Source organism: Delphinapterus leucas, chromosome 13 (assembly GCF_059928025.1).
Source record: "Delphinapterus leucas isolate spDelLeu-1000000601 "Yukka" chromosome 13, BTC_Dleu_Yukka2, whole genome shotgun sequence".
In the NCBI taxonomy this organism is placed as follows: Eukaryota; Metazoa; Chordata; class Mammalia; order Artiodactyla; family Monodontidae; genus Delphinapterus; species Delphinapterus leucas.
Window position 1 is genome coordinate 43,350,705 of NC_143141.1, and position 22,059 is coordinate 43,372,763.

The window sequence follows — 22,059 nt, forward strand, 5'->3', positions numbered from 1 at the left end:
CTTTCTCTTTCTGACTTACTTCACTTAGTATGATAATCTCTAGGCCCATCCATGTTTCTGAAAATAGCATTATTTCGTTCTTTTTGATGATTGAGTAGTATTCCATTGTGGAATATATATATATATATATATATATATATATACCACATCTTTATCCATTCATAAGGATATTTAGGGTGTCAATGGACATTTAGGGTGTTTCCATGTCCTGGCTATTGTGAATAATGCTGCTATGAACATAAGAGAAGCCAACTGAGCCTAAGCCATTTTGTGATCTAAGCGTGCTGTGATGCTTGCCCTTGAACATTACTCAGTAATTAATGATCTTAAGGGAACAAAAGGATGCAGGAACAAAGAAAGTGCAGTGATAAAGCAGAGTCCTAGTTCCTCCTCAAGGCATATACATAATAATTATACCTTTGAGTTCTGCAGGAGCTAAGGCCCCCATCCAGGTGAAGGCTGGAATGATGATATTGACCCTCCTGACTTCAATCAAGTAAGACTTGGACTCTGTTGACCTTTGCTCCAATTTTATGCTGAATCCTCCTCTGCTCAAGCTCCTTCATGAATATGCATGTACCTTTAGCTTAAAACTTCCCCAGTTTTGCTGTTCCAGAGACACTGCTTCGGGAGATTCTTAAATTGATATACCACATGCTCAGCCTGCAAGTCCTCCATCTGTGTACGTGTGTATGTATACATACATAGTCCACACATATGTGCTATGTGTGTGGCAGTTCTACGCTCAACATTGTAGAATCTTGACTGCTTACTCCTGAACAATAACTTTTCCCCTTGTCCCTCAGTACCTGTGCTAGTAACAGGTAGAGATAATTTCCCACTCTTCTAATAGGATGCTACTAGAGAACATCTCTGTTCCAACCGCACTGTTCCACCTGATCCCCTGAGCAGGTCCTTAGTCTTTAAAGACAGCTCCTGATTCAAAACTGCATCTTGATAACATGGTTATTAAGAAGTACTTATCACCTTTAACAAGAGCCCTAATTATATGCTACCTACTTTGCTTAACACAGAGTATCCTTTAGACCTCTCAACAACGCAATAAATTAGATATTATTTTGAACTTAATAAATATTACCAAGTTTCAGTTAGAAAATGTGTTAACCATTCATATCAAGAAATTAATTTTTGCTGGCTTTAAAAATTTTCTTCTTTCACATACAAATGGAAAAAGAGTAAAGCATTAAATGTTTAATCATTAATACAATGGTTAAGAAGCGGGGTTTTCCAATCAATTTATTAGTTTAGTTGCCTTATCATATATGGTTGAACATACATGGATGAACAGTTTTCAAAGAATTTCAAAGAATATTGCCATCGACTATAAAAAATACATAAAACTACACTATTATAAATGTATCTGACTTTCCTTTGATGAGCCAGAAGGCACTTAGGAATCTTCCTAAATCTTAAAGCAAAAGTTTCCAAATATCTGTCTTAATTTAAGGACCTGTGAAGATCTGTGGCAAATGAGAAAAATAAGGTGAAATATACATGCTTGCTGGTTTATTAAGTTTACTAATAGAAATTATGCTTTGTTTACTTTCTGGTATTAATATCATTTCTTCATTCCTGGTTTCTCCTCATGTTCCATTGGGGATATTGAGATTCGCAGTTAATTTCAATGTAAGGATTAGTTTTTATAAAGTAAATATTAGTTTTACAAAAAAATCTCAAAGAAACAAAAACACAGATATATTGGATGTTCCACAATGTAAAATTTGAAATAACTGTTTATGAGAGTCTGGAAATTGGAGGGAACTTCTACTTTTGGCATTGTGGTTGGCTACACGTGAGACTCTCCTGATGAACAAGTAAGACTCTGGCTGGGAAGCGCACATTAACACACTACTGATCTCATACGAAGTAGGGGGAGAGGCAAAATCCATCAAAACTGGTGGAAACTGCAGGCAGAAGAGAGGGGTATGAGTGTCCCGGAAGTGGATGACCATAGCAACTTAGCTGTGAGGATTCTGAGCTTTGGCTCAGAAGTAGAGTGAGGGTGAGAGGAAATTAACTGTCCCCTACAGTTACTCAAGACTTTCAAGGAAGGACTGAAATGGTCCCAAAATAATGATGCCTCTATTATACCAGCAGAGGCAAAAGTGAATCCTCTGCAGTCAAGCCTTACCCAGTTTTGGCCTGTAGAATTTACAGATTAACAAGCAGTGAATTCATAAAGGGCACCATAAATGTAAAGAGGCCAGATACTATGTGTGAGAGTCAGCACAAGCAATAAGCATTTTAGCTTCCAAGGACTGCAGATATTTGAGTTCTTGTAGACATTAACATAGCATACTTAAATAAAGGGCATAATAAATGGTCAATAATAAACAGGCAGCTTGAAAAAAAACTTCCAGATACAATTATTGAAATATAATTAATTATAATTATTTAAATTTAAAAATATAATTATGGAAATTTAAAGAAACCTCAGTGAATCAGTTAAATGGTAAATTAGAAATAGCTGAAGAGTGAACATGCAGATGCTGTATACATGAAAAATTAACCAGATTGCAGCACAGGGACAAAGAGATGAAAAATATGAAAGACAAAGATATGGAGGGTAGAATGAGGGCTAAACATATGTCTAATATGAATTCTACAGAGAACAGAAAGGAGATAATTGTAAAATTTCCAGAACTGATTAAAAGATGAATCCAAAGATCCACAGATCCTGAAATCAAATGTATGTTGAATAGAATAAATAAAATGAAGTTGCTGGGGGCAATTACAGTATCAATTCTAATTATGTCATCTAAAAAGTATGCTATCTAAATGACTTGTAGTCTTTTCTCTGGGGCTTAATTTCTAACTGAAGCTTACTAAAGCTGGCTTTAAACTAAAACTTTAAGTATGCTAGGTTATGAACATATTATTGGAGTTGAAAATCAACCAAATTTAAACTACACAAAATGTAAATGATAAAGGGCAAACAGTTTGATATTTCTATGGATTTTAATCGTAACTTATTATTGTCTATTAATAGTATAAGCCAGCAGTCCCTAACCTTTTTGGCACCAGGGACCGGTTTCATAGAAGACAATTTTTCCACGGACCGGGGGTTTGGGGGGTAGGGGAGAGAGATGGTTTTGGGATGATTCAAGCGCATTACATTTATTGTGCACTTTATTTCTGTTATTATTACACTGTAATATATAATGAAATAATTATACAACTCACCCTAATGCAGAATCAGTGGGGACCCTGAGCTTGTTTTCCTGCAACTAGATGGTCCCACCTGGGGGAGATGGGAGACAGTGACACACTAAGTGTGTTGCTTATGTCCAGTCTACTCTGTAATCTCGTTTTGGTTGCTGTCACTGCAGAAAACCCTGCTTCACAAAGACAGGATGTTAGAAATGGAAGCAGGCTTCTCAGTGCTTTTGTGGCAATCTCAGGCTATTCCGCCTTGACTTTAATCCAGAACGTATGGAAATTTGGACTTGTCTCAGACATAATTTTAAGGCCATCGTCAATTGCGATCTCAAGCAGTTGATCCTCTTCTAGCACGGACAAGGTCGATTCACCTGGCTTATTCACAAATGGGTCACGGATCCATTCCTTCCCCGTCTGGGGGTCTTTTGTGGTTGGGTAGTAATGCTCAAACTCTTTTGAAAGCTGAGATAGGTGATCATGCACCAGCTGGGAGAAAGAAGGCCCTGGCACAGTCTTTCAAAATCTCTGCTAATGTTTGAAACATGTGAAAAATCCCAGTGTTCACTCGTTGCCCCCATAAGTCCAGTTTGGCTTTGAATGCAGCCACATTATCTGCAGACTTGAATACAGTTGTCGTCCTCCCCTGAAGTGACAGGTTGAGTTCACTGAACAGGTTGAATATGTCACACAAGCAAGTTTTGTGACCCATTCTGTGTCACTGAAATGTGCTGCCAGTGGTGACTGTTTTTCTAAAAGAAATCTCTGGAGTGGCTCTTGTAACTCAAAAACCCTGGCCAGTGATCTATCTTTAGAAAGCCATCTCACTTCTGTGTATGAGAGAAGACGTGTGTGCTCTGGGTCCATCTCCTCACAGAGCTGCACGAACAGACGTGAGTTAAGGGCATGTACTTTAATGTGGTTGATAAATTTAATGACATCCTGCAAAATGTTGTTAAGTTCAGGTGACATTGTTCGGCTAGCCAGCATTTCTCTATGGATGACACAGTGTGTAGACTCACATTCAGAAGCGACCTCTTTGACCTGAGTAGTGAAACCAGAAAGCTGTCTAGTTATGGCAGCTGCTCCATCCGTGCATATACCAACACAAAATGACCAGTTTTCCTGTTACGTAATCATTCAAAGACTTGAATAGTTCTGCAGCTGTGGTGTTGGTTGACAACAAAAGTGCACATAACATATCCTCATGCACATCCTCCTGAAAAATATATTGCACAAAAACAAGCACTGTTGGCTTGTCAACATTGGTAGACTTGTCAACCTGGATTGCGTAGCACGTTGACTCACTAGCCCTCTCTAACAATTGTGTCTCAATATCCTCTGCTATTTCATCAATTCATGTAGTTATGGTGCTAGCCAAAAGAGGAACACGTGCCACCTTTTGAACTGCAGCCTCTCCTAAAAGTTCACAACAAATGTCCTTAGCAGCAGGCAGAATCAACTCTTCACCAATGGTAAAGGGCTTCTTAGATTTAGCAAGGCGGTTAGCCACTAAGAATGATGCCCTCGGGACTTCCCTGGTGGCACAGTGGTTAAGAATTCACCTGCCAATGCAGGGAACACGGGTTCAATCCCTGGTCTGGGAAGATCCCTCATGCCGCAGAGCAACTAAGCTCGTGCGCCACAACTTCTGAGCCCACGTGCCACAACTACTGAAGCCCGCACGCCTAGAGCCCATGCTCCACAACGAGAAGCCACTGCAATGAGAAGCCCACGCACCACAATGACGACCCAACACAGCCAAAAATTTAAAACTTAATTAAAAAAAAAAAAGAATGATACTCTTAGTGCAGACACATTTGATGAAGTGGTGGCCTTCAATAATTGCTTCTGTTCTTTGTGTTTTTTTTTCTTTTGAAAAACTCCAAAGGCTTGTCTTTTAATGCGGGGTGCTTGGTCTCCATGTGGTGAAGCAGTTCTGAAGGTTTCATGGTTTCGTTGATCGCCAGTCGCCACACATTATACAAAGTGGGCTTGGAGAATGTGAATCACCTGTTGCAATGAACCCGTAATTTAAGTACGACTCTCGGTATTTTCTTTTAAATGCAGATTTCGTTTTGTTGGCAGTCTTAGAGTCTTCTGCTGTCTCATCACTGGGTCTTTCTCCCTTTTCAAAGAAGCTCTCCAGCGACGTTCGTTTTTTACTCATTTTGGCTAGGGTTAGCTTGTGGGCTTACCAAAACTGACTGAGACAAGTGCACAGCGTGGGAAAGAGGTGTGAATGGAAGTGGTAAATAAAATAATGGGCAGAGATCTTCCCTGGTGGCGCAGTGGTTAAGAACCCGCCTGCCAATGCAGGGGACACAGGTTCGATCTCTGGGAAGATTCCACATGCCGTGGAGCAACTAAGCCCATGTGCCACAACTACTGAGCCTGCGCGCTGCAACTACTGAGGCCCACCTGCCTAGAGCCCGTACTCCACAACGAGAAGCCACCGCAATGAGAAGCCCGTGGACACTGTAAAGCAATTATACTCTAATAAAGATGTTTAAAAGAAAAAGAAGCCCGTGCACTGCAACGAAGAGTAGCCCCTGCTCGCCACAACTAGAGAAAGCCCGTGTGTGCAGCAACAAAGACCCAACGCAGCCAAAAAAAAAAAAAAGGCAGGCCATGTGCGGACTAAAATTAGTGTCAGATTCTGATTTAAAGCCTGCCACCAGATGCAGCTTAATTGTCACTTGCCACTCACTGATAGGGTTTTGATATGAGTCTGCAAGCAATTGATTGATTATGGTCTCTATGCAGTCAAAACTCTGCTAATGATAATCTGCATTTGCATCTGCTCCCCAGCGCTAGCATCACTGACTGCCTCAGCTCCACCTCAGATCATCAGGCATTATTCTAATAAGGAGCGTGCAACCTAGATCTCTCATATGCACAGTTCGCAGTAGGGTTTGCGCTCCTATGAGAATCTAATGCCACAGCTGATCTGACAGGAGGCGGAGCTCGTGTGGTAACGTGAGCGATGGGGAGCGGCTGTAAATACAGATGAAGCTTCGCTTGCTTGCTTGCTGCTGCTCACCTCCAGCTGTGCAGCCTAGTTCCTAACCCTTGGTAGAAGCAACAAAACATTGATGAATTATACATATCTAGGGAAATATTGCATACTGTAGCTAGTAGTTATGAATTTAAGCCATTAACTTACCTTGCACTGATTTTGTCATTTACCATTAACATTAGTGTTAATTTCATGACAGTCGTATATGCTCTTTTTATAGTGAAACGTTTTGACATTGAGAGTATTAGGAACAGGTAACTACTATGATTTATCCACTCATTCTTTCAATATCAATGAATGCCTAAATTTGCCAGGTACTTTCAAGTATGGGGATGCAGGAGGACACAAAGCAATATATGCTGCAAAGAAAAAAGGCAGAAGGATAAGGGAATGCAGAGGGAGAAGGAAAGGGTTGCAGTTTAAAATAGAGTGACATGGATGGGCTCACTGAGAAGGACTTTTGGGCAATGACCAGAAAGATGCAGAAGAGGGCCGTGAAGATATCTGGGAGAAAAGGGCTCCAGACACAAGAAAAGCTATGTGCAAAGCTCCTATGGAAGCATGCCTAGAATATTCAAATAACTACAAGGGGGGCAATGTAACTCCTGGGAGGAAAGTAGAAGGCAAAGAGTAGAAAGGGTCAGATAGCTTAACACCGTGTAGACCGCTATAAGGACTTTGAGTTTTTACTGAGTCAAATGTGAAGCCACTGGAGAGTTTTTAGCAGAGGAGTGTTGTATTATGACTTAGATTTTTATAAAAAAAGGATCACTCTGTTCCTGTCTTGACAACAGACTATAGGTCTGGTGAGGTAAAGGCAGAAGCAGAGCCACAAGTCGTAAGGCTATTACAATAATCTAGGCAAGCAATGATGTGGCTTAGACCAGAGAGGGGACAGTGGAGATGCTAAGTGGCTAAATGCTGAATATATTCTAAAGTTACTACGAACAGGATTCCCTGATACATGTGGGGTATGAATGAAAAAGAGAAAGGATTCCAAAATTTTGGCCTAAATAAAAGATGGAGTTGCCATTTAGTGACACATGGAAGAGAATGAAGGAGAAACAGGTTTTGAAGGAAACATCAGGATTTTTAAGCATACTAAACCTAAGATGCCTAGTAGATACCAAGTGGAGATAGTGAAATGGCAGGTGGATATGATTTTGGAATTCAAATAAAAGATGAGGCCTGAAGACAAAAATTTTGTAATCAAAACATATGGTATTGTAAGTCACCAGACTGGGTGAGATCATCAGGGAAGTGAGTATACAGTAGTGGTCCAAGGTCTAAACTCTGAGGTCCTCCAACATTTAGAGGTAGGGAGTATGAGGAGAAACCAGCAATGAAGACTGAAAAGAAGGGTTCAGTGATATTGCAGGGAAACCAGGAGAGTATGGTGTCCTGGAAGCCAAGGGAAAAAAGATTTTCAAGCAGGAGGAAGTAATCAACCGTGCCACCTTAAGTCAAGTAGAACGAAGACTGAGAATTGGTCACTGGAAAGCAGTGTAACGGTCACTAGTGACCTCAACAAGAGTTGTTTTGATGGCGGTGGTGGTGGTGGGAAAAACCTGTTGAATTGAGTTCAACACAGAACAGGGGGAGGTATGGAGGAATGAATGGGCAGCACTATGGATAACCCTTTCGAAGGTATATAACACATGGTTGCAGAAAACCACTTTGCTTTCTAGTTAAATACAAGAGATTATTCACCTTGTTCTCCTTTCCCCTCAAAATCTCCCCCAAAATGACAAAAAAAAAAAAAAAAAGAATGAGAGGTATTAAACAACCAGGACAAAGCATAAAGAGAAGACAACAATGGTTTTTTTTTGTTTTTTGGCCACACTGCGCAGCATGTGGGATCTTAGCTCCCCAACCAGGGATCAAACCTGCACCCCCTACATTGGAAGCATGGAGTCTTAACCACTGGACCACCAGGGAAGTCCCAAGAGAAGACAACAATGAGTGAGACTTTCAGAAGCAGTAAGAAAGCAAATGGATGTAAGGTAACTGACTTAGCAGAGGGGATGAAATTATACCAAAGACTGGGATTCTGACAACTAAGACTGTTTACACTGCAGAACTCCTGAAAGTCTCAGCACTTTGAAAGCATTAGGCACCACTCCTTTTAGCCAGGTACAGTACATAGAAACCAGACAAATAAAAAAGCAAGGCAATGTCAACACCAGGAAAACCAGAGAGTTACATAAGAAATAGAGAAGAAAGAAACAATACTTAAACGGTCACAATAATGCAAACATTTTCACTGACTTGACTAAAAGTTAAAATAATATTAGGAAGATGGGTAAGAAGTGTGGGATGGTAGTGTAAGGTAGCCAAATCCTCCATGGCAGGGGGTGGGAAGGAGAGGGTAATAGATAACCTCTAAAGTTGGTAAGTCAAAATAGTGAGATGAGGGCTCCCCTGGTGGCGCAGTGGTTGACAGTCCGCCTGCCGATGCTAGGGGACACGGGTTCGTGCCCCGGTCCGGGAAGATCCCACATGCCGCAGAGCGGCTGGGCCCGTGAGCCACGGCCGCTGAGCCTGTGCGTCTGGAGCCTGTGCTCCGCAACGGGAGAAGCCACAACAGTGAGAGGCCCGCGTACAGCAAAAAAAAAAAAAAAGTGAGATGACCACATTATTTTGAAATAAGAAGATAAAAACAGATTAGCAAGGAGTTAAATGTGGTTGATTCTGGGATCAGGATTCTGGAGTGAGGCAGGTGACTACTTCATTTCCTTATGTGTTTTTAATCACAATTTTTTTAAAACCATGTGATTATTAGTTTGATGGTTAAACATGTAACTGAATGGATAAAACATATATAGGAAGTAAGGATAAATAGTAACCTCAGACAAGTTATTTGTTCTACTAGGCAAATATTCAAAATAAAAAATTAACTGGAATAAAAAACTCCAAGTGATACCAACAAGTGAAAGAATAGGGGCAGAGAGACAATAGGAAAAGTGTCTGCAGAAAGCAGGGAGGATGATAGTGTGCCAACATTCTTGTGTTATCGTAAGACTCCAACATTGATAACTTTAAACGCTGGTAGAGAAAAATAATCATAATTATGGGTTAGAAGTAACCACAACGAGAATAAAAATAGAATGCACAGCTTCCAAACCTGCAGAGAAATCTGATCTATAAAAAAAAGAAACAGAAAGCATGCTAAGTACAAAACTTATAGTAAGGTAGCAAAAATATACAAAGTAACAACTGATAAAACCATGAGAATATATCAACAACTGGAGATTTTTAAATATATTTCTCTTAGAAACAGCAAAGAGACCACCCCAAAAGCAAATATGAAGACAAATCTAAAATATACATTCACTTTAACATACTGTTCAATCTAACATAATTCCCTACTCCATTTTTTCACATGGAAGTATTTCTCTAGAATAACACTGGTGCCTTTTTCTCCCTCCTTCTCTCCCTATTTTACTAACAGCTTCTTAGGGAAGGAGTGATTTAGCTGATTGATGAGTTTGGAAGGAGAAACTATACACAAGCAGTTTTCCATTCTCTCTCTACTCTCATTGGAGCTGCCTGCCTACCTACAGTTAAAGTGCTTTCTGTTCTGTTTTCCTGACCATTCTGTAAGTTTGGTGGGTCACTCTACCTGAGACTGGATAGAAAGTTTAATTTAGGGAAATATTAGCAAATCGTATGTCATGCGTTCCAAACTACCTTTAACACAAAGTTCACCGACAACAAGCCCTCCCTATCTGCTCAAAGTCTTCAATCAGCTGTTCAGACTCTTATTCTTAAATATAAGCAGGCAGCCAAAGTTCAGCAGAAACCCGAAGAAAATCTTTATTGTGATAGATAAAACATAAACACACACACACACACACACAGTAACATAGGGGAAAGAAAAGACTATGTAGGAAAATGGAAACTTCAAAACAAAGTAATTTAGGGACTTCCCTAGTGATCCAGTGGGTAAGACTCCAAGCTACCAATGCAGGGGGCCCGGGTTCGATCCCAGGTCCGGGAACTAGATCCCGCATGCATGCTGCAAGTAAGAAGTCCACATGCCGCAACTAAAAGATCCTGCATGCTGCAACTAAGACCTGGCACAGCCGAAATAAACAAATAAAAAACAAAGTAATTTACAATCATTAATGTCCTCGGATGGATCCTACAAGCTTCTAGAGAGGAAAACAAAAACAAAAACAAAATAGGGCACATATAAAGGATCAAGAATCAAAACAGCTTCAGCCTTCGCAGTGGCCACAATGGAAGCTAGAGACAACAGAGAAATCCCTTCAGATTTTTAAAGAAAAACAACTGCAAACTTGGAATTCTATATCCATGCTATTATTCAAATTGAGATTAGAATTAAAGACATTTTCAGACATTCAAGGACCCACACTTTACCTCCCATGCAGCCTTTCTCAGGAAGCTACTAGATGTGCTTTACCTCTCCAAGAGAGTAAACCAAGAAAGAGGCAAATGTAGGGTACAGAAATAAGAAAGATCATAGGACTCCTCAGGAAAATATAGAAACCAGGGTAATTGTGCACCAGGCAAAGAAAGCAGCCAGTTCAGATCTGTGCAGAATGACTCAAGAGACTTCAACTGATGTTTTCTTATGGTATACCTTATTTTTAAGAAATCTGACAGTGCCTGGGTGACTCTGGCCTAGGTTATTTGCTGTACTTGGCTTGTGAGACCATGTGCTTATGGTCTAGCTCTTTCCTTCTGCTCCCTGGATCTTTTGAGAACACACAAGTGTTCTGCTTTGACCTACTCCTGAGTGCTGAAGGATAGCCATAGGGAACTTAAAAGCGGAAAAGCCTAAGCAGCCCACTCCTCCTGTGTCACAAGCAGTATCCAGCTCTAGGAGCTGGCACATATTTCAAAATACGTAAACTGTGGATAACTCTAGGTTTCCCAATATTTGCTCAGGGCCTTGCCCAATTACTTTCTCCAGAAAAGGCTCTTGTAAAATTTCAGAGACAACGAAGCCAGACTATGACCCAGTGCCTCTTTTCAGCTTATCTTCTGGGATACCTCATCAAACAGTGGCAATTCTGCCTTCTGAATATAGTTACATTTCTGCATGATACCCCACTTTTATATTAATCATCTTCCATGCTCATTTATATGTATTTTTGATAAAACAAATTATTTCATTGAAAAAAATAACATCAAGTAGGAATGCAAGAATGGTTCAATACCAGAAGATCAATGTTATACTCTATATTACTATTACTAAAGGTCAAAAATCAAAAGACCATCTAAACAAAGGCACATTTAAATTATCAATAAAAGGGAACTTCTTTCGATAAAGACTAACTAGCATAAAACTCCAGCAAACATCACATTTAATAAAGCAACTTTAGATTCTGAAGTAGAAATAAGATAAAAATGCCAGCTACCACAACTACTGTCAAATACAGACTGGCAACCTGGCTGAAACAATGAAGAGGAAAGAAAGGTATAAGGACTGAAAACGAAGAAATAAAACTCATTATTTGCATTTGCATTTAGATAGACAACCAAAGAGAATCAATAACTTTAGAATTAAAAAGCATTCATCAAAGCTGGAAATACAAGATCAACATCAAGTTCAACATGATCAGAAATAACAGGATACCATTTTCAATGGCAACGAAAAGTATGAAGTACCTAGGAATTAGCCAAAAAAACAAACAAATAAAAAACCCATAAACACATGATGTCCAGAATAAGAAAAAAATTATGTTCACAAATGTGATGATTTGACCTTGTAAAAATGTTAATTCTAAATTAATCTGCAAATTCAATTCAATTCCAATAAAAATCTCAGCAACTTGTTTTGGGGAACTTCATAAACTGATACTAAAATGTATACATAGATACTAAAATGTATACATACATAGAATAAAAATCCACAAACAGCAAGGTAATTTTAACAAAGTAGGACAAATAGATTCACCTATTAAGACATATTACAAACTTATATTAAAAGTGTTGTACTGGGAAAGGAATTGACATTTATCAATAAACAGAACAGAGAGCCCCAGTTTCATGCTTATGGAAACTTGGTATGTAATGAAATGGGAAAATATGGATTTAATAGATGGTGTTAGAAAAACTTACAACTCTACTCTGCATACCCGGCAGACATTCACACTCACAAGACCCAAAAGGCACCAACGTCACTTAGCTTGCCAGAAAGGTATAGCACTGTAAACACAGCATATAGAGGAGAGCATCCACCTTAGGTAAGCCTCACATGCCACAGGAACCACTATGGTGTAAAAATCCCTAAAGGTGGGTTCCACATCTCCCCAAGGAGGAACAACCTTGGTTATCAGTTGTACCTTACTCAGAGAAATCTCAAAGCCTGTGCTTTTTACAATAAAAAAATGTTGCTGGGTAAACAGCTGGCATTCCTTATTTATCTTAACCCACTGTTTCAAGGAAATAGTGCTAAGGAAAAAGTAAATCCAAGATAATTTTCCTCGAGAGAGAGAGAGAAGTGGTTTTCTTAATAACACTTTTCCCTTAATGATTAGCTGGAGAAAAAGTTGGATTCATACCTTATACTATATCCAAAAATAAACTCCAATTATATTAAATGTAAATGGTAAAACTATAACACTGATAGAACAAGACCTAAAAAATACAAACAACTGGGGGCAAAATTTAAAATTTCTATTCCATAAAGGACACCAAAGACAAGAATTAATAAATGAAAAGCCTAAGTTATTTCCAACATCTGAACCTGACAAGGAAACATTATTTAGACTATATAAAGAATTTTTTGTACTATAATCAGCAAGAAAGAGAAAAGTCTAATAGAAAAATGGGCAAACTATAAGTATAGGCAATCCATAGATTGGAAAACCAGAATGACTAAAAAGCATATGCTTAGACTTATTAGTAATCAGATAATGCAGATTAAACAAAATACAATTTCATACATTATCAGATTAACAACAATCAGAAAATATCAAGTACTGCTGAAGATGTAGAGAAAATGAAGTCATCATGTCTTGCTGGTGTAAGTGCAAATTGGTACAACCATTTCCAAGAACAATCCACCATTACTAACTGAAATTAAATATGCATATACTCAAAACCCCAGCCATTCTACTCTAGGCCATATATACCAAAGAAACTACAGGGCAGGGTCACAGGAAGAAATGTACAAGTTTGTAGAAGTGGGAACAGCTGGAAATAACCTAAATATCTATGACTAGAGGAAAAGATAATCTATGGTAATGTGAATACAATAGAATAATATGCAGCAGTCAGAAGTATGCTATATACAGTAACATGAATAGTTCTTAAAAACCTAATATTTTATAAAAGTTAGAAGCAAAATGAAATTTATACCATAATATCATTTATATAAAATTTAAAAGTTATACAAAATAAATGTTATTATATAGTTTTTCAAAGAAATATATCAAAAATTTGGAAGATGCTTGGAAGGATAAACATTAAATATAGTAGAGAGTGGGGAGTATGGAATTGCAGGCAGATGAAGAAAAACTATTAAGGTAAAATGAAGCAGAACAAAAGTGTAGGTTTTCTAGACCAATGATACTGTTGTCATTAATAAAGAGTATAATTAATGATTGAGTCAATGCTGAGCACATGAAATCCTTAAAAAAAGAAACGATTTATATGAGGAGAGAAACACAGTTAAGTTAGACTAAAACATTTCTTCATTAAATGTGAAAAACTATCCATAGGGCATAATATAGTAAGTACCCCACAGGATTTGTGAGTTAGCTGTCTTTAAAAGAAACAGTTCATTCTCCCAAATAAGATAAGCTAAATAAAAACAACATACAATATGAAAGGACACTTAAAGGCAATGCTTAAAAAACAAAATTTCTTTGTGTTGAACAAATATTCCACTGCATTTTTCTAGGCTTTTCTGGTATTCAGCAAAATAATTTAAAATTACATTTTGGGCAAAGTTATAAGTACAGGTGAACTAATTTTAATTTTTAATTATGTGTGAATCTGAAATTTTACATTGATATAAATACCTTGTGACATTTTAACAGGATGTAAGAAGTTTAAATATACATGAAAAAAATTACAAATAAGTAGTTGTCATAATCTCTTACTTTTGACTGTGTTTCATATTTTAAAAAAAGCACTCTCATGTGAGGCAGATGTAGTAGCTATCTCCAATGTTATCAATGAGGAAACTGAAAAATAATCTTACAGTAAGTAACTAGTGGTGTCCAGACTAGAATCTAGGTCTCCCAAAACCTAGACTTGAGGCCTTATTTTTATTTAACTCACCTTCTAGATAATTTTTATATAAATGTAAATTTAATATTTTCTTTAAATCACAAGGAAATAGAGCAGACACATTGGTTTGCAGTAGTTAATATACACAATGATATGAAGAAAAATAGAGACTTTTACATTAATTGCAATCCTGAAAAGAGTTAAGTTTGTCTTCAAAAAATGTCAATCAAGTTTAATATATTTTTATTTGTCCAGTAAAAGCAACTTAACAATCTATTAAAAATAAAATTTTAACTGCATTTAATATCATTCTTTTTTCTATTAAAGAAAGCACAAGATAAAGGACAGCAGTATTCAAGTAAATATATAATTATGACACACTGATAGACTAAATCAAGTACCTAAATGAAATGTTAAAACATGAAAATTTATAGTCCTCCTACCTTTTCCTTTCTACACTGATAAACTACAATCAGAAAAAAATTTTAAATGAAACCTGTTTTCTTGTTGTAACTTGTGATTTATTATTTTATTTAATTGAAAGTGTTTTAGTTTCAGTTAGTAATTTCTGTAAAGTAGCAGTCCTTAAATAAGTTCCTAAAAATAACAATATTGGAGCCTTAAACATTACATTTAGTCATCTAAAAAAGGTTACAAAATGTCTCTGCTTATTCTAGTCCTAAATTCCTTTTCTAGATTCTTAATAGAAAAGGAATTTTCAAACACAAATAGTTACCAGTCAGATAATATACATTGCAATTTAGCATTCTTAACCAAAAACAAACAAACAAAACAAAACCAAAAACACCCTAAGAAGAGTCAATTTTTTTCTTTTTTTGGTCATGCCATGCAGGCATGTGGGATCTTAGTTCCCCGACCACCAGGGATGGAAGCCACGCCCACTGCATTGGAAGCTCAAGAGTCTTAACCACTGGACCACCAGGGATGTCCCAAGTCAAATTATTTTTGTCATTCATTCTGTACTATACTCTTCTTCCTATACATCTTTAATAGCAATCACAAGTACTATCTTAAAGACCCACCTTTTCTAATCTAAATAGCGCCGACTCAACATCTCACCTCTACTTCACTTCTAGTATTCAATTTAGATGTCTCAATGCCAAATTTAATAATTTATCAAAAATTGTTTCAATAACAAAATTTCCATAAATTACTTTCTAACAAACAAAGCAGAACCTCTAATTGTAGAACACAAATGGAAAATAATATATAAGTAACTTAATCCCCTTAACTTGAAGGTTTGAAGAACCGGGTGTTAGAAAAATATGCCTAAGATAAACAGATTTTACTATCTTATTACTTTTTCTGCACGGGGTCAACATTTGTATTTTAAATGATATATTAGTTATTATATTGTCTCAAAAGAGAGATTCCCAAGAAGCCTTTAGTAAAATTCTATGTTGATTATACACATGCTTGGTTCCTAATGTTTTAGTTTGAACTGTTCTAGAATTACTTACTTGTTGAACATAAAGTCTGTAAGAAGAAAGATAAAAATACTAAATCAAAATCTTTATCAAATAATTCCAAGTTTTCAACAATATATGTAAATGTATTCTTGTACCCTGTATTTCTGATAGTATTATTTTTGTAGTATGATCACAGCAAGTACATGAATTTTCCAGTTTTGTGGGGAAATATGCAGTGTTCTGAAATTTAACTAGATTTAAAATCATTATTAAACAAAAAACAAGTCAAATAGCACTATCATATTCTAAATGGCAATTCAGCATTGTATTTATAGTCTCAGTGGTAAAAACCACACCTGAAAGAAATGTGTACCCAATGTGACACACTCTCAATGTTTAAAGAACAGCCTGAATATGGAATTTTAAAAAGTTAATTATATTAGGTAGAAGCAGAGAATCTATGAAAAGATTTAAAATCGTTGCTGCTGGAACTGAGTTGGAAACTCAAAGGACTTGAGTCTTGGCTGCAGGAAAACAAAGTAAATCTTTCATATATGTATTCTGATTCACCCAGGATGAAAACTAATCATACTGTAAAGGGATATGATCCTCTGAAGAAATGGAAATAATCTGTAAGAAAGATAAATTATAGCCTCTTTATTAGCAGGGAAAACTAAATTAGGGCTATATGTCACCCTGGAACCATTTCCTTCACAATGCTTCTAGTGACTTTTCCAAGATAAATTTTTTAAAAATACAATAAAAGATAAAAGTATCAATTGTCGGTGGGTGAAAACATATTACTACTGCCTAAAAAACCCAATACTGGATGTAATACACATCAGAAAATTTTTATTATTCTGTTTAAAGTTGTAGAAAAATTAGCCTTTTTGCCTGTTGATATTTATATGTTGTCACTCAACTTCTGAGGATTCCAAGTCAATTAATCTAGAATTTTAAAATGCATTAGTGATCCCTACTGTAGCAAACTGTGTATTCTATAGTTCATGAATCGTATTCTTTCAATAAACACAGGGTTTTAAATAAGATGATAATGATAGTCTCCATAATCTTAAAATCTAGGTAAAACAAATATCCTCATGGTCCAATAACAACTCGTAAAATGTAACCAGGTCACTAGACCAACATACTAGTGTACAACTTTAATAATTTCTAGCAACAAAACATCTGGAATAGCCATTAACAAATGTTTTCATTGGCTTGAAGATGAATTTCTTTGTAAGAAGAAACTTTTTAAAAGTACTCTGAAGTATAGTTCAGCTGCAGGTAAACATGAAAGTTATCAAAGATCTTGTTTATCTCCATTTTTCCCAGTGGAATCAAGTGCAGCTGGAACCTTATTAGTTTCAACAAAAACAGATTCAAAGGCAGCTTCCTGTTCATCCAAAGAATCAGCAGCTGTTGCTCCTTTAATTAGTGTTGTGTTGGTAGAAGACTGTTGCTGCTTGGAAATTTTACTGGGTTCCACTGTTTTTCTACCTCTTCTTTTACCAAGAATTTTGACATAATTAGCAGGTATAAGTCCTGTTGTTTGACCATCAAGACTGGCCAGAAGCCAACCACGCACTCTGGGTTGCTGTTCTGATGGAAGAAAAGACAGCCTTGTAATTATCACATACTTTGAGGGTCCAACAGAATATTGATAATAAAATGTTAAGTAAAATCTGTTACACTTATATAATAAAATGCATAAACAAATAGTGTACATGAATATTCAAAAAATCAAGATGAGTAGGTTTAAGTCTAGGATCCCTTCTTACAACTTACACTTTTAATTTTATATTTACTAAATATTTTTTCAGCCTTGAAGAACATGAAGTTTACATCAGTTGGTGCGTTCATAGAGTAAAACGATTCAGTTCTATCAAAAGATGAAAATTAACATCAATGTCTTTCATATTTTAAATTGAAATTTAAGGAATGAATATCTCATTACTTCTCAATAGGATAAGTTAGGGGTAAGTATAGAAAATAAATATATACATTTACATAAGGCAGCTTTCTTTATATATTTTTAGCTGAAATATAAAATTCATTCTATATGATTGTGATGTATAATCCTGAAGGACAGTGAATGTTAATTTTAATCCAAGGTGGGCAAAAATTGAAGACCTCAGTTAACTATAGCCACATAAGAAAAAGTTAAAGGCAATACTCTAAGCTTAAAGTAGGAAAGATTATTTAAATATTCAGTTTTGTATTTTGATATTCTCCCACCTATTTTATCCATGTCTTTAAAAACCTGTTTAACTGTTAAGTTTTAGTTCAACACTATAATTTAGGCACAATATGACATTTTCATGTTTAATACTACTCTATAATAATAATTAAAAAAAAGTTAAATTAACCATGTCTGTGACTGATTTTGTTCTAAATGCCCACACATATTTTAATTGAGCAATGGAGGAAAGCAACAAAGCAAAGCCAAAGTGTTAAAAGGCACTATTAGTTGAAGAATAATCTGATATAAAATTTTTCTGGAATATTATAATTTAGTTGAAAGAAACCACATTTGATCTTTATTCTTTAATTAGATTTATTAAAACTAATTATCTGTATTTTCCTCTAACAATAAATCTTAAAAAGAAATAATTCTTTTGAAATCTAAAATAGTAAGTTACTATTTTCACTAGAAGAGAAACATGAGTATAATACCTAAAAGCCAGGATTTTTGAAAAGTTACGTTTTATTTTATTATTTAAAAAATTTTCTTGGAAGCCTAGGTTTTGTGTGTGAAGAGATGAGGCAGAGATTTAGCAAATTTGATCCAAATTTTTCAATTATTTACACATTAAACTAATGATTTGAACATTGAAGGTATTTTTCCCTTATGTAAAGAGTGACTAACACCAATAAAAGGCTAAAGTTTCCATTAATAGATCACATGGAAATCAGCCAAAGTGGTTAAAAATACAGGTTCTGAAGTTAGATAAACCTAGGTTCATAGTCCAGCTCCAACACACAGGACAATTTACTCATTCTGAATCTCGCTTTCCTCATGTGTAAAGCAGGAACAGGATAATAACAGTACTCACTTTACAGCATTATTATAAGGTTTAAATGAAATATGTAAAGTACAGTGTCTAGTACTTTTTTTTTTTCTTTTTTATTGGCCGCCCCATGGCTTGCGGGATCTTAATTCCCCAACCAGGGATTGAACCTGGGCCCTTGGCAGTGAGAGCGTGGAGTCCTAACCACTGGACCACCAGGGAATTCCCCCTAGTACATAATAAGCAGTCTATAAATGACAGCTGTTATTATTGTTATTAATATCTTTACCAACAAAATGTGACTTTTCGTGGCAAACCTGAATCCCAACAAATACACAAAAAATCTTTTTTTTGTAAATCCACAAAAATTCTGATCATTACTGGGGAAAGGTGGAGGAAAAGGCCATTTTGTCTAGAGCCGTTAAAAACTATTAGTGACCTCGTCTGAAAATTAACCTGAATGCCTATAATTTCTTGCTGAGGTTCTTTAATACGTCATGACAGTAATTCCTAAATATTCATGTTGAAGTTTCTAAAGTAAACATTATTCAAGTAAAAAAGAAAGCAATACTAGTCCCAGCAATAAAAGACCAATAGGGATGCTTAGATGATGCTAGACAATTACTTTGGTTTATTAGATTTGTTACACTTAGCGCTAACCTCATGTTTGGGGGTGGTGATTAAAAGTGTTTTGAGTTCAGAAGAGATTATATAAACAAAATCTTTCCTTATCTCAGTGAAATATTATTGGAACAACTCTGTTGGGACATTTTTCTCCCACTCTCCCATATTTAGAAGGTCTACATTGACAAAGAGAAATCCTAGTAACTACTTCTGAGTTAACTAACGGTGACCAAGATCCTTTAATGCAGTTTTTAATATTACATTTACAAATTCTAAAAATGCACAGATAATTCCAATTTATTCATGTTTTGTTACCTTTGAGAGCTAAGTTTAGCATATCACCAGCACGGAAAGAAATTTCTTCTTCGGATACAGCAACAAAATCATATTCTGCTCTAGCAACTACATGGTCATCCTCACCACTTGCCCAGTTGGTATTGTCTATAAACCAAATTAAGAATTAAGATTAAGTTAGTAAAACTTAAAAAAAAAAGAAAAAATATATTTCAGTGGCTATGTTTTGCAAACTGTATAAACTTATTTGCCAAGAGAAAAGTTCCCCTCAAAGTAAATTCCACAATTAACACTACGGAAAATCAACAATATGTTCATTACGATACCTATTATAAACTTTTTCCTATTCTTTAAGCTCCAAATTCTAGTTCCCTTACTTTAAGCCAGGGGTCAGCAATTTTTTTGTAGAGTAAAAAGACTTTTGAGAGTAAATATTTTAGGCTTTGTAGGCCATGAGGCAAAATTGAACATGTTGTGTAGTTTCTTATATAAAGAGAGAAAAAAATTTTCCATAAATTTTATGAAAAATTCAAAATATAACAATTGAATTCTTCTTTTGTAATATAGGTCTACTACAAAGAACGGAATCTTTTTGGGATAGGATAATATTTCACTTAATTTGGGGTTCAAAGGTAGTGTTTTCTATCATCAATATCAATTGCAAATATTCATCTGCTAATGCTAATTTGTAATGAGATTTGAGGTATTTCATTTTGAAAATGTTTTTTCACATAGATATGTATTGCCAAATTCTGATATCAATACATTGAACATGTGGTTTTAATTGAGCATATTCATCCTAAGAAGATGAATAGAGTAGAATTCTGTTAAATTCCTTCAATATTAACCTTTTAACATGTCCTTACATTAGATACTAATCACTTCCAAATGAAGACTAAATGGAAACTCCTCAACGGCAGTTAAATGGATTTTGAAATATGGACATTTCCTTCGTACTTGCATGGAGGTCCAAAAACACTTCTGAATTGTAGTTTGAGCCTGAAAAGTCTATCTGCTGCAAATTTATGTGGGAAGGGAAATCTTGTTTCTTTAACTTTTGACAACCTGGGTGGGGGGTGTATAAAGCAGTGTGACATTATTTGTGATTCAAACAATATTAGTTGTTGTCAAAATAACTTCACTCCAATGTAAGTTTCAAAATATAACTGCTTTTCTGCCTTACAGTTTTAGGTTGAATTCATTAAGAAGATTACCAAATCTGCAGCAAAAGCTGATTTCCAAAGCCATTAAACGTTTTCTAAGAGTGGCTGATGGTGGTTCTTGTTTTTCAGAAAAATATCAGTCTTGGCCTTGATCCCTCAAAAAGAGTAATAAAACTTAACCACTGACTGCTTAGCCATCTAACTGCTGTGTGGTAGGGCAAGTCAGGATCTTCAGCTTCTACTTCTGACAAAAATTCACAGAACTTACTATAGTTATGTCCACAAGGGTGACTGAAATTCACCTTTGACATTACTAATTCAGTAACACATGACAAATTCAAATATTTTCTGCAATGTACCTGCTGATGAAGAATACAATGAATAACTATAGGCTTTAAAAACCTTATATTTTCAAAACTGTAAGTTTTGTCCAACTAAGCCTTCTTCTGTTCCACACAAATTTTTACCACCATCAGTCACAACATATCTTTGCAGATTAGTGTTTTTTCCAAATTCTTTGAAGATATTCTTGTCTGTAGTTGTTCCATGCAGACTATTCACAGAGGCTACATCTTCAGCCACTTCAAATTCAACACTGACTCTTCCAATAAACCACTGAGCAGTAACAATATCTACTGGGTCATCATAAGCCAAGTAAATCCATTTGAACTCATCTGCCTTGTATTAAAATGACTATTAAAATGATGTTTCAAATACTCTTTAAGAAACTGTTCTCCCTGAAAGGTTAACAGTCTTAAACAAGTTTACTTTCTCTGACACATTTCCTTGGCTGTTGCAATAACCACTGGTAAACAGATTTCCTTGCTAATCTGACAAATGAGCCTCTCAGAAACTTATTTTGGTTGCAGGCTTATTTTTTCTTCTTTTGCTTATTTATTTCTTTATGGCTGCGTTGAGTCTTCATTGCTGCGTGCCTGCTTTCTCTAGTTGTGGCGAGCAGGGGCTACTCTTTGTTGCAGTGCACAGGCTTCTCATTGCAGTGGCTGCTCTTGTGGAGCAAAGGCTCTGGGCGCACGGGCTTCAGTAGTTGTGGCACACGGGCTCAGTCGTTGTGGCTCGTGGGCTCTAGAGCACAGGCTCAGTAGTTGGGGCACATGGGCTTAGTTGCTCTG

At 36.1% G+C, this 22,059-nt stretch overlaps 1 protein-coding gene across 2 annotated transcripts in view; it reads right to left on the reverse strand.

Moving 5' to 3' along the window:
• Positions 1-14,626: 14,626 nt before the first annotated feature.
• PEX13 (peroxisomal biogenesis factor 13) overlaps positions 14,627-22,059 on the reverse strand; it is a 35,452-nt gene continuing 28,019 nt past the window's right edge. Inside the window, exons 3-4 of one of the 2 annotated variants that reach the window (XM_022597200.3) lie at positions 19,785-19,910; positions 14,627-17,436 (exon numbers count right to left, since the gene is read on the reverse strand). In XM_022597200.3, coding sequence (XP_022452908.1) covers positions 17,138-17,436; positions 19,785-19,910 — 425 coding nt within the window. In that variant the 3' untranslated portion in view covers positions 14,627-17,137. The remainder of the gene's footprint in view (positions 17,437-19,784; positions 19,911-22,059) is intronic. The other variant, XM_089923143.1, reaches the window with a different exon arrangement.